Source organism: Solanum pennellii, chromosome 6 (genome assembly GCF_001406875.1).
Source record: "Solanum pennellii chromosome 6, SPENNV200".
NCBI classification, from domain to species: Eukaryota; Viridiplantae; Streptophyta; class Magnoliopsida; order Solanales; family Solanaceae; genus Solanum; species Solanum pennellii.
In genome coordinates this window covers 51,760,202-51,772,879 of record NC_028642.1, presented here as the reverse complement: position 1 = coordinate 51,772,879, position 12,678 = coordinate 51,760,202, and the positions used below count along the sequence as shown (strand labels likewise).

The following is a 12,678-nucleotide window of genomic DNA, read 5'->3' as shown; positions in this document are numbered from 1 at the left end:
GTTGATAGGAAGCTTGTAATTGCTCACTTTTGGAAGTGGCCAGCATATCCTTAATGCAGATGAATACAATTTACCAATTTAAAAAAAAAAAGGTTCTGTTTGGATAATTATTTTAGGGATTCAAGTTTTTACAAACAATTGTAATTTCATTTGATTTTTTTGCAAAACCAGAAAACTATTAGCAACTTTTACTTTGCAAACTATCAATCAGAACTATAGATTAACAATTACATCTGTATTTTGCAAACACTATGACAATATTCCTAAAGCAACATGTATACGAGTAATAGGAACGTACCAAAAAGGGAAGGGTCAGTGTGATAACATGTCTAAGTTTATAAGCAATTTTAATAGTAAATTCGGTTTTATTTAAATCAATGCAAAAGCAACCTTTTCTTTGTTTCTTATTTTGTGAAAAAAAATCTGTAATGTTTCTTGAAAAGAATTTTGTTCAGTTAATTGAACGAACATTTTTTCCAGTTATAGTTAACAGTCCCACAAATCACATCTAGAATAACAAAAACATATCTCCACTAAGCATCTTTCTTGCTGTAAACCGGGATTTCCCCAATAATATACAATTATTTACCGTATAAAAAAAAGTTCTAGACTAAGCATCATTTTAACCCTCAAACCTATGGTCACTACTACATCAAGGTAAACATATGCCTGACACTATGAAGTCTCAAGTAAAACTGTTCATCATCAGCAACTCCACTAGTAAAACAAAAGCTCAACTCTTACCTATGGACTCTTATGATCCAAGGCTCATGAGATAAAATTGACAAACTAGCTGAGAAAAAATTATAGCACAAGGAAAAAGTTCTACCCTCCTAGAAACTACTAAAATTTGGCATGACAAGGCAGATAGTGTAAGCTTTGAAAGAAAATGTTTAGACTGATCCATAGCTCAATTAAAATATATTAATCTACTCTAAAAAAATAACCTGCAAGCAAGAATTCGGTCAACTGTAGTCCACTCAGATCGAATAGCAACATAGTCCTCTTCGGAGTTAGTCATTGACGACATTTGACGATGAAAATTGTTCACTTTAGTCTTAAGACGTGGATGCAACTTGTAAGCTTTCAGAAACTCTTTTTCAGGCACCCTGCAAATTTGATAGGAGAATATAACTTCACTAACATAAAATTGCAATTCACAACGCAAAAAAAATTGCTAACAAGGAGCAATAAAATCTGGTAACCATGATAAAATAAAAAGTAAAAGTAATCTAGCACTAGTTGAGAAATGGTCACTTGGTAAAGAAAATTTTTTTTTTGATGACAAGGGAAATCCGCAGCCGCTACCCTTTGGTAAAGAAAATTTTAATAACAGTACTATGAATCGAAGCACTTCAAAGGCGCGCTTAAGCCAGGACGCAAGGCTCAACTGTATTGAGTGCTTTCCGTCGCTTAGTAGGCGCTTCAGTGTCATCATCAAGGCATACTTTTCCTTGCCAGTGAGCGTAAACCTAAAGAGGCGATGCTAAACAACTGATATTTCACATTATCATACTTCTTTTCAAATTATTGTTTGTATATTAATAATTCATACTTATAATTATTAGTCTTGGATTACACATACATACTTTTATTTTTTTTCCATGGCTTTCTTCATTAAACTCTATGCTTTATTTGCGCTAAAAGCCCCAACGGACCCCTTAGAGCTTTTTTGCGCTTTTTGCGTTTCATAACAATGACTAGAAGAAGCTCTCATATGATAGTAAATTGTCAAAATTGAAAACAGAGCCCAGAGCAAATAAAGTAGCAGCAAAGAAAGGGTTGTTGCAAAGAGATACCATATGCAGTGAAGATACGACAATCCTTTCCACTTAACAAGATATTGTTTAACGAATACATGTTTCGACCCCATATTAGAAGCATCACTATCATCAGCAACAGTTGGGCGCATTTCACAATCCAATATCTTGTCAATATCATTTAGGGGGCTTACCTACAAAAACATGGTAAAAATCAAAGTGACAAACAAAAACTCTGACAGTACAGAAAAATTTTCAAGAGGAAGGGAACCTACACACTCAGGGCACCTCCAACTGCTAGGAAGAGGAGCTTTTAGTGGTGGAAGTAAGCACTTGGGATGGTAAGCATAAGTACACGATTCACAGTACAAGAGATCGCCCTCTCCTCCACAAGCTTGACAGGATTCATCTTTCTATAAGTGAACTTTCATCAGTTCTCCGGTGCAAGTAAAAGTATTGTAGATCATTATCATGCAACAAAAAAAAGTGCATGCAAAGAAAAAGATCTCTCTAACTTCACATGGTAGGGGTAAGGTTGCGTACTCATCACCCTTCCCAGACCTCACTTGTGGATTACACTGGTATGCTGTTGTTGTTGCCAAGAAAACGAGTATGGCAATGCAGTTACAAATTGCGAAGTTGATTTCTGTTTCCCTTTAGATCAGTGAATTCCACAAAGTAGCATAGAGATGATGCAATTTTATTCAAAGACACAAGGAACGCCCTTGACTCTAGATGAGGAGGTCAGTACATACCACTCATTACTCCTGCTATCTACCATACCAGGTCAGAGGCATCTTATTTTCAACAGGTCAACCAAAAGGGAATGACAAAGAGTCGAATAGTAAAAATATGATGCACTTCACGAATACCATAGGGACAAAGTGCTAAAGCTAAGAAATACAATGTATGTATCACGTCAATGAACTAGAGAGGAAAGGTATTTCTGAATGGAGAAAACAAAACTTTCAGTTTCATCCAACAGGGGGGAAGAATCAAATTTCAATCAAAAGGGAGCAACAACATTCTAAAGTGAAGAGGCTGTCTACAAGTATATAGAAAGACAGCTTGTAAAAGCAAGACTCATCTGTGCTTTGCAAAATCTAGAAACATCTACATAAGTAGAAAGTCAGTATAACTTATTGGGGTCCTTGAATGAAACCTTTTGGACTTTACTCTTTTATCCTGTATAAGAACGGAAGAAAGTTACTTACGATGTTCGGCTGCATTCAGTAGTATATTCGGGGTAGTGTCTTAACTACACCCTGCATTTTCAGATTGAATATTTCATTGTTCTACAATGATTTTATTTGACTTTTCACAGTAATTAATATAAAAGCTTCTAGTATATTTATTCACTTGGTACAGTTTTGAGGCCTGCATTAGATCAGTCCAAGGGCGTGACTTAGTGGTCAACGATGTGGGTTGAGAACCATGAGTTCTCAGGTTCAAATCCTAGCGAAGGCAAAAATACTAGGTAATTAGTTTTCATTTTTCCAAGCCTTAGTGGATAGAGTTACCTAGTACTTGTGTTGGTATTGTGTCGGATGAAGATAGCATGTACTCCATAGAACTAATCGAGGTGCACAAGCTGACCAAACACCATGGTTATCAAAAAGACAATCTTCCATATTTTTCTTTCATGGGAAGAAATTTTGTTCAAGTAAGCAAGGATCTCATGAATCCTGTAGTTTATCCATTGTGTATAGACTTCAAGGTAAATTGAACGGCTAAGTTCTCCCCTCTAAGCTTGACTCTATGTTGGATTAAGTTTTCGATGAAAAACTAAGTAACCCGAAAATAATCGTCTTTCCTCGCAATGATCAAGCCAAACCGAATTCATCTATAGGTTCTAAGTCATAACATAAAGCTGCAATTCAGTTTATAAGACAATTCACAGGGGTATATTTAGTAAACCAAAATAAGAATATGCCTTTCCTAGTGCAATGTTAAGCCCAATTCATCTATACGATCTAAGTCATATCCTGAAGTTGCAACTAAGTTACTACAAAGATAAGTGCACTAAAGATAATATGGAGAACATACCTTGTTACAGACTAGTCAAGCAAAGAATGGACAAAAGAATTAGCATAGAAAAGCAATATTCAAGGGGAATTTACCGCGTCAGGACGGAGAATTCTCTCAAAGTTTTCCTGTCTCGGCTCAGACTTCTTATCAAATTCATCATCAGAGTCATCAAACAAACTGTAAATTGGTCTTCTATCTGTTCGCACGCGAAGCCTCTCCACTAGGCTAGACATTTTCTGCATTAAACAAAGGGGGAAAACTAGGCATATGTGCTAAACATTCCATAAAACCCAAAAACAGAAAAACATCATAAAATCAGTTGAACCCAATTAAAACCATAAAACTTCTAGTCCACGAAATCAAAGAAAAATGAGAGAACATAACTTTTGAGTTGAAACAAAGTGAACATAAGAATAAATAGCCTGCGGAAGTTAGTACAGTACAAGATGAGTGATAGGCATATCTGTTTAAGTAGAGCAGGTCCACCTAGTTTCAAAGCGGACACATTTGGCCAAAAAAATTATTCACTTTTTTCCGGAATAACTTTTTACTTCATTTGAAAACCAGTGTTTGTGGTCATGAAAAATTTCAAATCCAACTTGAAGTTGTATTTTAAATTTGGAAATCAGCTTATAACTTGTTTCCAAACTCACTTTTCACTTTTGAAATTGTATTTAAGTACATTCAAGTATGAACATTATTCCAAATATTCTTTGCTTAAAGTATAACCAAAAACAACTCCAACTCCATAAATATTATATAAAGTGGAAAATATTTGGAATCTATGGCCAAAAGCCAACTTAGAAGAAACAGCCTATCACTCTCTAATCTAGCAGTGGCCAATCCAGTAGGTTATTGAATAGACTCAGTGTTATCATTTCATTTGCTAAATCAGTAGTATTTGAAAATGGAACAAAGGAGTTTGCTAAGAGGTTCGGGATACGAGAAATGCAACAAGATATCTCTCCCATATCTCTCAAAGCTTTAACCTTTGAGCTACATTTGACATGGGTGGATATAGCAAGAGGGACGCAGTAGCTACAACCACACCCCACAACCCTTCACTTGAACTAGTACACTTTTGCACAATTTTCTTTTAATTAAATACTCAAACTCGCAATCAAAGAACTTAAAATCTTGGATCCGCCACTAAGAGTTCAAAAACAAGTAACATAAAATTACTAATACAGAGAAACTAGAAATTGAGTGAGAAGAGCTGAACACCTGCTACCTGTTCGTCAATTTGCCCAAGAGAAACTACCGCTTCCGAAATTGGGTGAAATTGACAGTTAAGAACTCAGATTTGCTGAAATTTATGGATGTAAGAGCGACAGAGATGGGATTTTGTTCAGTTTTGAGGTCTGTACCAGACAACTACCGACTTGTTCCTTCAACGACAGAGGAGTGACCCCTCTTTGTGAGTTGAGTTAACTTTGTTCCGTTCTCTTCTCTTTTGTTTCCTTTGAGAATATAAAAAGAAAATGACCAAAATGGTCCTGATTATTTTTTATTTTTTTCTCCTTATTCGAACTCATAACTTTTGAATTAGAATTAAAGAGTGTTTATTATTTGGTCAACTTTCTCTCGTTTTTTACTGTACTAATAAAATTTATCATTAGTGTCTGCTTTATCAGCTTCAAATAAAGAACTTCATAGAATCTAACATCATTTTCTTTGGTTTTTTCAACAAAATAAACTATTTTCTCTTTTCTAAAATATTACTTCATTGCCGTAATACTCATTTATGTTTTATCAAAAGAAATAGTAAAATTTGTGGCAAAAAATAAAGAAAATAATGCTAGATTTCATGGATGTTTTTCTTTGGAGCTAATAAAGAAACAACGATGTTGGATTTTGTGAGCCACGTGGGTCCATATTAAATTTTGTAATTTTTGTTTTAATAAATTTATTAAATTTAATCGAAATAAACATTTTTTGCTATACAGTAACAATTATGTCAATCAAGAGAAACATATTAAGAACCAAAATGAATATTTATTATAAATCATTTCAATCAAGTAAAATATATTAAATATCAAAATAAAATATTATTTCATACATTGTAAAATATATTAAATATCAAAATAAAATATTACTTCATACATTAAGAATCAGTTGATTATTGTCCTGACATATAACATATTCTTATCTTGTAGAAAAAAACTCAAAGATTACATGTAACTCCTTTTTTACTAATATTTAAACTCATTTTAGATTTAGCTATTCATTATTAATTTATATTAGTATTATTTAATAGAGATTATGGTTATTATACAAGAATTAATTAAAATATCAGCCATAACTCAGCACACTAACTCATAAAACATTATAACTTTGCAACACGAAAGTTCAAAGAAGTGAAATTTACATACATGCACCAAATGATAAGTATATATAAAAAAAAGTTTAATTTTCTTAAACAAGTAATAGATAATCTAAAATTAACCTGCAAAGGACGTATCCATCAATTGTCTAAGTTATAAAAATGATTTTCTTTTCCCACTAAATATAAAAAGGTGAAGTTTATAAAATATCTAAAACCACAATAGAGACGTCTTTGGGGACAATATTAAGGACATTATTATTTTCCTCCTTTTTACTCTATTACACAATTTTTTTTTCAGATTTTAAAGTTGGCAAATTGTGTTCCAAAAAGCAACTCGTCTAAATTTTAACAGCAATGACATATTTAATCCATGTTTACCAAAAGAATTTGCTAAATTTATTTAGTGAATATGTTTGCATTTGATTGTAAAATTTTGGTTTGGATATAAATTATAGAATTTATATACAAATGAGCAAACATAATTTGTTAAATATCCTCCTTATCCAACGTTGTCTGGTTCTTGATTTTGCGATGGACAGATTCCGCTAGGTGTAGTACTATCAAAGTTGTACATTGTAATTTATGGACAAATGGCACTGCGTGGAATCAAACTCTCACCAACAAAGTGAAAGTTCGTACCAAATCAATTGAGTAACTAAAATTCTCATGTGAGTCGTATTTTTGTAACCCTATCTGAAACAAAAATTTCCCTAAAGGTAGATTACCTGTGCATACATGAAGAGTACCTGCTACAATAATTTCTATTCAGGGGAAGTCATCAACACCTGCTACACTTCTTTGTCCTTCAACAAGTATACATGACCAATCGATTCATGTAAGAAGATTATACATGAAATTTGCAATAAGAACACAGCTAATACACATTAGTCTCATTATAGATAGAGAGGCAGCTCTAGTCAAGCGCCAAAGATCATTTCATTGCTAAAGAAAAAAAATTGCCAACAATAACGTATGATGCATGAAGAAAAACTGAGCTGTAATAGAAAATTGTTTTGTACCTTCCCGCGTATCCTTTTCCTCTTGATGTTCCTTTTTTCAATTTAAACAAATAATGGGGGAACATGGTTCAAATCCATTCTATGAACTCAACCGTAGATCGCTAATGTACACAAATGTAACAATTTAATGTCTCCTAGTTAGAACTACCTCAATAAATGTAGCCGGTATCTAATACAGGCTGCTGAGTATTTCTCCTCTGCAGGACCCAAAAGTGGGAACAGAACCTGTCTATTGGCATATACTAAGTAATATGTAGATCTTTATCATCAAGAATCCTTGTATCAAAACAGGCAACTGTTGACTAGAAACAACCCCAAAATTTGTGATAACAGATTTACAGGACATGCTTACATGTGAATCTTTATCTGCCCATTGGTTCTAGCTGAACTTCCATGCAGTCAGCCGAAGCTGCTTCTTTCTCTGCCATTGCCTGGCTTGGACTGAGGAGGTCAGTGTCCTCCTCCTCACCACTACCCAGAACCCAATTGCTTCTGCCGGATATTCTATCTCGCCTTTTCTTCTTCTCACGATACTCCAGATACATCACTGTCAAAACGCCAACAAGAATCCACAGAATTAGAGCCCACATCAGCCTATGAACATCTTCATCACCATACCTCTCTCCTAGATGCTTCATTCCTGTTATAAGAGCTGCAATGCCGACAACAATGGCACCCCTGCCCACAATGACATGGATATACTCCCAAATACGCCGGTTTGAAGAAACCTCCTCTCCTGCTCCAGGTTTCTTAGGTCGTAGGTATGCATTGATAGGTTGTGCAATAGCAAGAACTATGGCCAGCATTCCAAACTTAACATGAAGGGAGCTGAAACTCAAACCGCGAAGTTCGGCTACAGCAAAGAGAAAACCAAGGAAGACAATCGATAATCCGGAATACTGTAGATAAACATGAATCTGAAACCACCCATCTCCCTTGATATGTTTCAAATATCTAGCAGCTAAAATGCCACCTGGCAGCAATATTCCCCAAGCCAGAAACATCATAAACCCGTGTACAGCTAACACTGGCCGTAAATCCTCCTCTGCCTCTGCTGAACCACGCATGAGCAGCACTCTGATAGGCCTGCTGCTTGTGACGGAGTGCATATTTCTCACACTCAGATGGTCATCTGACCATTGAGCACCCATGGCCCAGATGACTTTGAGTGGTGTCGTAGGATCAACAATATTATTGCACTCCGGCTTATCATCCAGATTGCAAGAGGGACGTAGTGGACGGGTGAATTCCATAGTAATAATACCATTCTCTGACTTGCATCTTGCGTGTGTCAGATTCTCATTAGTTGGGTGAATATTGGAAGCATCTCTTCCATCTATCCAGTATGTGCTTACTTTCCCGTTACCAGTGTCATCAACCCAGCCCACGTATGCATAACTATTCACCATACCACGACCAAAACCAATTGCCAAATAACCACTCTTTTTCTCCCCTCGAGCTGCAATGGAGATTGAATTTTCAGCCAACGTCCAAAAGAAAGTAACCTGCTGATCATCCAGAACTACGCTGCTGTTATACATATCAGGTAAGCCTGCATCAACCACTTGAACTTTCCACCCCATTTTCTGAGCATATAGAGACTGATAGTAAACTAAATCTGGCGTGTTCCGGTCAGGAGCCCAAACTAATTCTGTGGGAGTGGCTTGAACTCCTTGTGCTTCAGGTCCCCCAAAGTAGATAGTCTCTGACATATTCCTCAATGTAGCATTTCCACCAAGTGGATCTGAGGTTATATAGAAGGCAACATCATGCCCAGCCTGAATTGAAAACTTTACTTGAACACCCCTCTCTACCCTGAGAAGGGGTGCCTCTTTCTTGTTGATGTAAAGAACTTTTGAAGGGTTTGGAGGATTTGGGTAGAACACAGCTGGACCTGTTGAAACAACAAGTGGTCCTTTTTTATCTGCAATTACAAGGTCTTGATCTTGTTTATCTTCTGCATCCAGCGGCCCCAAGCAATCATCAATATGTTCCGAGACATTCAGTGTCAAGTGCCCATAGCTACCACCATGATTTTGTGGAAGATAAAAAGGCCGAAGACTATCCGGAGGTTTTATCAAACCCAAAGCCCATATCACTCTCATTGTAGCATTTTGATTCAATTGCAAATCATACTTTGTATCCATGGACTTCAATGGCTTCCTAAACCTAATAAAGGACACACCATCCTTCCTTTGCCCATAAACCAACCTCGTATTATTCACTAATCCAACCGGATCAGATCCTTCATATATAGTATCAGGACAAACACCCTCAACTCTTCCATCCTTGCTAATCATACACTCACTATACTTGGTAATGAAATAATCATCAGCAAATGGAGATGAATCTTCCTTAAACCCCGTGAAGGTAACATCACCACCCATCATAAAACTACTCGAGGCATTCGGATTCGCCCATCCAAATGCCATGTAACTCAAAAAACTTATAGCCGCCTCTAATCCAATCTCAATCACATCCTCTTCCTCATTCAAACTCCACCTAACCCTATAATTATCTGCTAACACCTTACAATTATTGAACATTGTAGGCATCCCATTTCCCTTAATCACAGTCCCATTAACCAAACTTGGCAAAGGGGCTAAAAACTCAGTCCCATTCGTCAAATTCCTCAAAACAACATGCCCAAAATCCGAAGCCATGGGAAGATCCCAAACAGCTAAAACATTTATATCATCCCACGTCACATTCTTCATCAACTTCACAACAAATCCATCACTTTTATAAGTTCTATTCAGCTTCTGCTCAGAAACTACAAAACCCTTTGTGAGGTTTTCCAAATGGTCCCCAACCGCACCCCACCAACGCACATCAGACCCTTCCAGCATATCAAAATGACTAACCTTAAATGAACAATCATCTATTACCTTAAGCACACCTCGTAATTGATGTTGTGCCATGGAAAATTGGTATGTGAAGTTCACAAGAGATGCACTCCGGATTTGAGGACAATCCAAACCCGGATCAGAAACGGAAAATCGAATCAAATGAGAAAAACTTCCAATTATAACAAGTAGTAATAGACGGCATAGTTTAAACACCTCCATACCATATAGATCCTCAAATTTCTGTATAAATCACAAGAAAAAAGAGAGTGATTTACCTCAATTGATTACTCTTTCGGCTTCATATACAAGAGCAGCGTATTGAATGAAGAAAATTTTGAGATCGGCGATTGAGGTGAGAAGTACTAACGAGGAACGAAACAATAAAGTAAAGGAAAATGCCGAATCGCCAAACTTAGGAAGATTTCGTTAGTTGGAGTTGACGCAAAGGAACATTTTTGAGTGGGGTGGGGGTGGGGGTGGGGGTTCCAAGCTAATTAAATTAGTACTATAATCACAATAACTATCCTCTAACTAAAGAGTTTTAACTAAGGGGATTAAATTAGTTCTATTTTAGGTAAATTATTCGTGTTTCGATTGAACTATTTTACTAAGCTTATATTAATATATAATTATTTGATAATATTTATATTTTCGATACGTACCATATATTGTCAAAAATATTTTATCTTAAAGCAAAGCGTTCCTTCAAAATTCTAAGGTGCTATATTTTTTTGATTTTCGTGTTTGTTGCATAAAAATAATGAGTCATATGGAGATTTTAAGTATAAAGAACAGCATCAGGCGTTAAAGAAGAGATCAAAAGCCTCGAACGACGACACTCGATAAAGTGGAATATCACGTCCATATAAAACATAATTAACTAATTTAAATGGAGGACTTTCGACTCCTTTCTTATGAACACCCATCAATCTTTATTTATAATAGTATGTCGTATATGTACAATAGACCCTAAAATTGTTAAGTTATATACGTTTTTTTCATTATTTCGAAATAGTCATTATTATCGCTTAGGTTTCATAATTTTGTGAACACTTGAACTCACAAATAATAATAAAGAAGAAAAAGACATATTCCTTAGCATATTTTTCAAAAAAATAGTTTGTCGGTTGTATCCAAGTATAGAGTTCACAAATTTAATTGAAAATAGCCACACAAAAAAAAGAGTTATCGCTACAAGATAAACGATCTTTAACCATAATTAATAGCTTAATTGATGTTAAATATGTATTTTTAGAGGCAATTAGTACTCTCTATAAATGTCTCTAAAGTCTATACTGATATTGATTCTAATGATAAATAATTAATGTCTGTAAAAGCTCTAGAACTCTTCATTAACTGACACATTTATTGTCGGTAAAAAATATTTTTATCATAGTGTATTTTGGGCATCTGTTCTTTTCGAGAAAATTTGATCTGTTATTATGCTCAAAAAAGAAAAAGAGAAAGAAATATAGCGAATTAGTCAACCGCGAATAAGAAGTAGTGTAACTGTCTCTATACTAATATTCTAGGAACAGTGCAATGATATACAAAATGTTCGTACCTAAGATAAAATAATCAAAATAAAATACTAACAGTGACAAGTAAGGGAGTTATATGTTTGATCCTTAAACTTCATCATTTGTTCCGTAATCGTTATAACATATTTGTTGTTTTGTGCTATCAACAACCCAGAAACAATTTTCAAGAAGTATTATGAAGAAACATGTAAAAGGGAATAAAAGATAAGATGAATTTTCAATAATCATTGTCAAGATTTTTAACAGAATTCCAAAAGAGTCACTAAAATAGCAAAAAGAAATTGTTATAGTTACATACATCACTATGACTTATAGTAAAAGATTAAGTTTCATGAAATAGGAGGAAGGAAACTTTGAGGAATGAAACACACTTCATAAGCTACCTAATTAATGTATTTGAATTTGATTTCCCTATAGCGGGAAAAAACCTACAAATAATATTAGCAGAAATAGAAGTATTTTTTATTAAAGAACCAAATGTTACGAATTAAACCATTTCAACAACGTTATGAGTTGTGGGTTGAGAGGCGCAGGAGTGATACTGTCATATTGCTATTGAAATCAATTTTTTTTGTTTATTCTTTCTTCTTTTAGAGCCTTGGATTAAATGTTGAGCTTTAAAAGGTGTAAATGAAAAATAAAGAGTTAAAATTTTTTGAAAAAACTGTGACTTTTATGAAAAGTTCTAAATTTTCTAAAAAGCTGTAACTTTTAAGAAGGGTTAAATAAGAATCATGATCCATTAGGGCACCACGTAGACGGGTCTAAGATTCAATGTTATTGGATTGTTGAATAAACAAATTTTAAATAATTTTAGAAGAAAAAAGTTATCGAGTTAGCAATTCAATTTTGATTTTTTAAAAATATTGAGTTATTGGATAAATCAATGATCCATTAAAATTGTATTAATTTATTATTTTACCCCTATATAAATATTAAATATTAATCTTAGTATGTTACAAATTGGTTTCTATTGTCTACACTTTTTAGCCTTCAATTCACACTTCATAGTGACTTTGAGATTAGAACTTCACATTATACAAAATGTCAAAACCTTAAGAGACTGTTTGGTTACTGGATAAGGGAAAAGTTAATACATGAATAATTAGGTTACTGATGTATTAATGTTATACCATGTTTGGTTTGCAAAAAAAT

The 12,678-nt window shown here is 34.6% G+C and overlaps 2 protein-coding genes across 5 annotated transcripts in view; both read right to left on the bottom strand.

Moving 5' to 3' along the window:
- Nucleotides 1–5,248, bottom strand: part of LOC107023146 (CHD3-type chromatin-remodeling factor PICKLE) — a 52,139-nt gene extending 46,891 nt beyond the window's left edge. For 3 of the 4 annotated variants that reach the window (XM_015223727.2, XM_015223729.2, XM_015223731.2), the window contains exons 1-5: nucleotides 5,020–5,248; nucleotides 3,881–4,024; nucleotides 2,036–2,173; nucleotides 1,800–1,954; nucleotides 948–1,109 (exon numbers count right to left, since the gene is read on the bottom strand). In XM_015223727.2, the coding sequence (XP_015079213.1) occupies nucleotides 948–1,109; nucleotides 1,800–1,954; nucleotides 2,036–2,173; nucleotides 3,881–4,021 (596 nt within the window). In that variant the 5' untranslated portion in view covers nucleotides 4,022–4,024; nucleotides 5,020–5,248. Of the gene's footprint in view, nucleotides 1–947; nucleotides 1,110–1,799; nucleotides 1,955–2,035; nucleotides 2,174–3,880; nucleotides 4,025–5,012 lie in introns of all 4 variants that reach the window. The other variant, XM_015223728.2, reaches the window with a different exon arrangement.
- A 1,762-nt stretch (nucleotides 5,249–7,010) lies between these two features.
- Nucleotides 7,011–10,438, bottom strand: LOC107023895 (cytochrome b561, DM13 and DOMON domain-containing protein At5g54830). The gene has a single exon (XM_015224732.2). The coding sequence runs from the start codon at nucleotides 10,199–10,201 to the stop codon at nucleotides 7,496–7,498; it is 2,706 nt and encodes a 901-aa protein (XP_015080218.1). The 5' UTR covers nucleotides 10,202–10,438; the 3' UTR covers nucleotides 7,011–7,495.
- Nucleotides 10,439–12,678: the final 2,240 nt, after the last annotated feature.

Excerpts from the sequence above, each read along its gene's own strand:
- LOC107023895 (XM_015224732.2), bottom strand. The coding sequence starts at position 10,201 with ATGGAGGTGTTTAAACTATGCCGTCTATTACTACTTGTTATAATTGGA.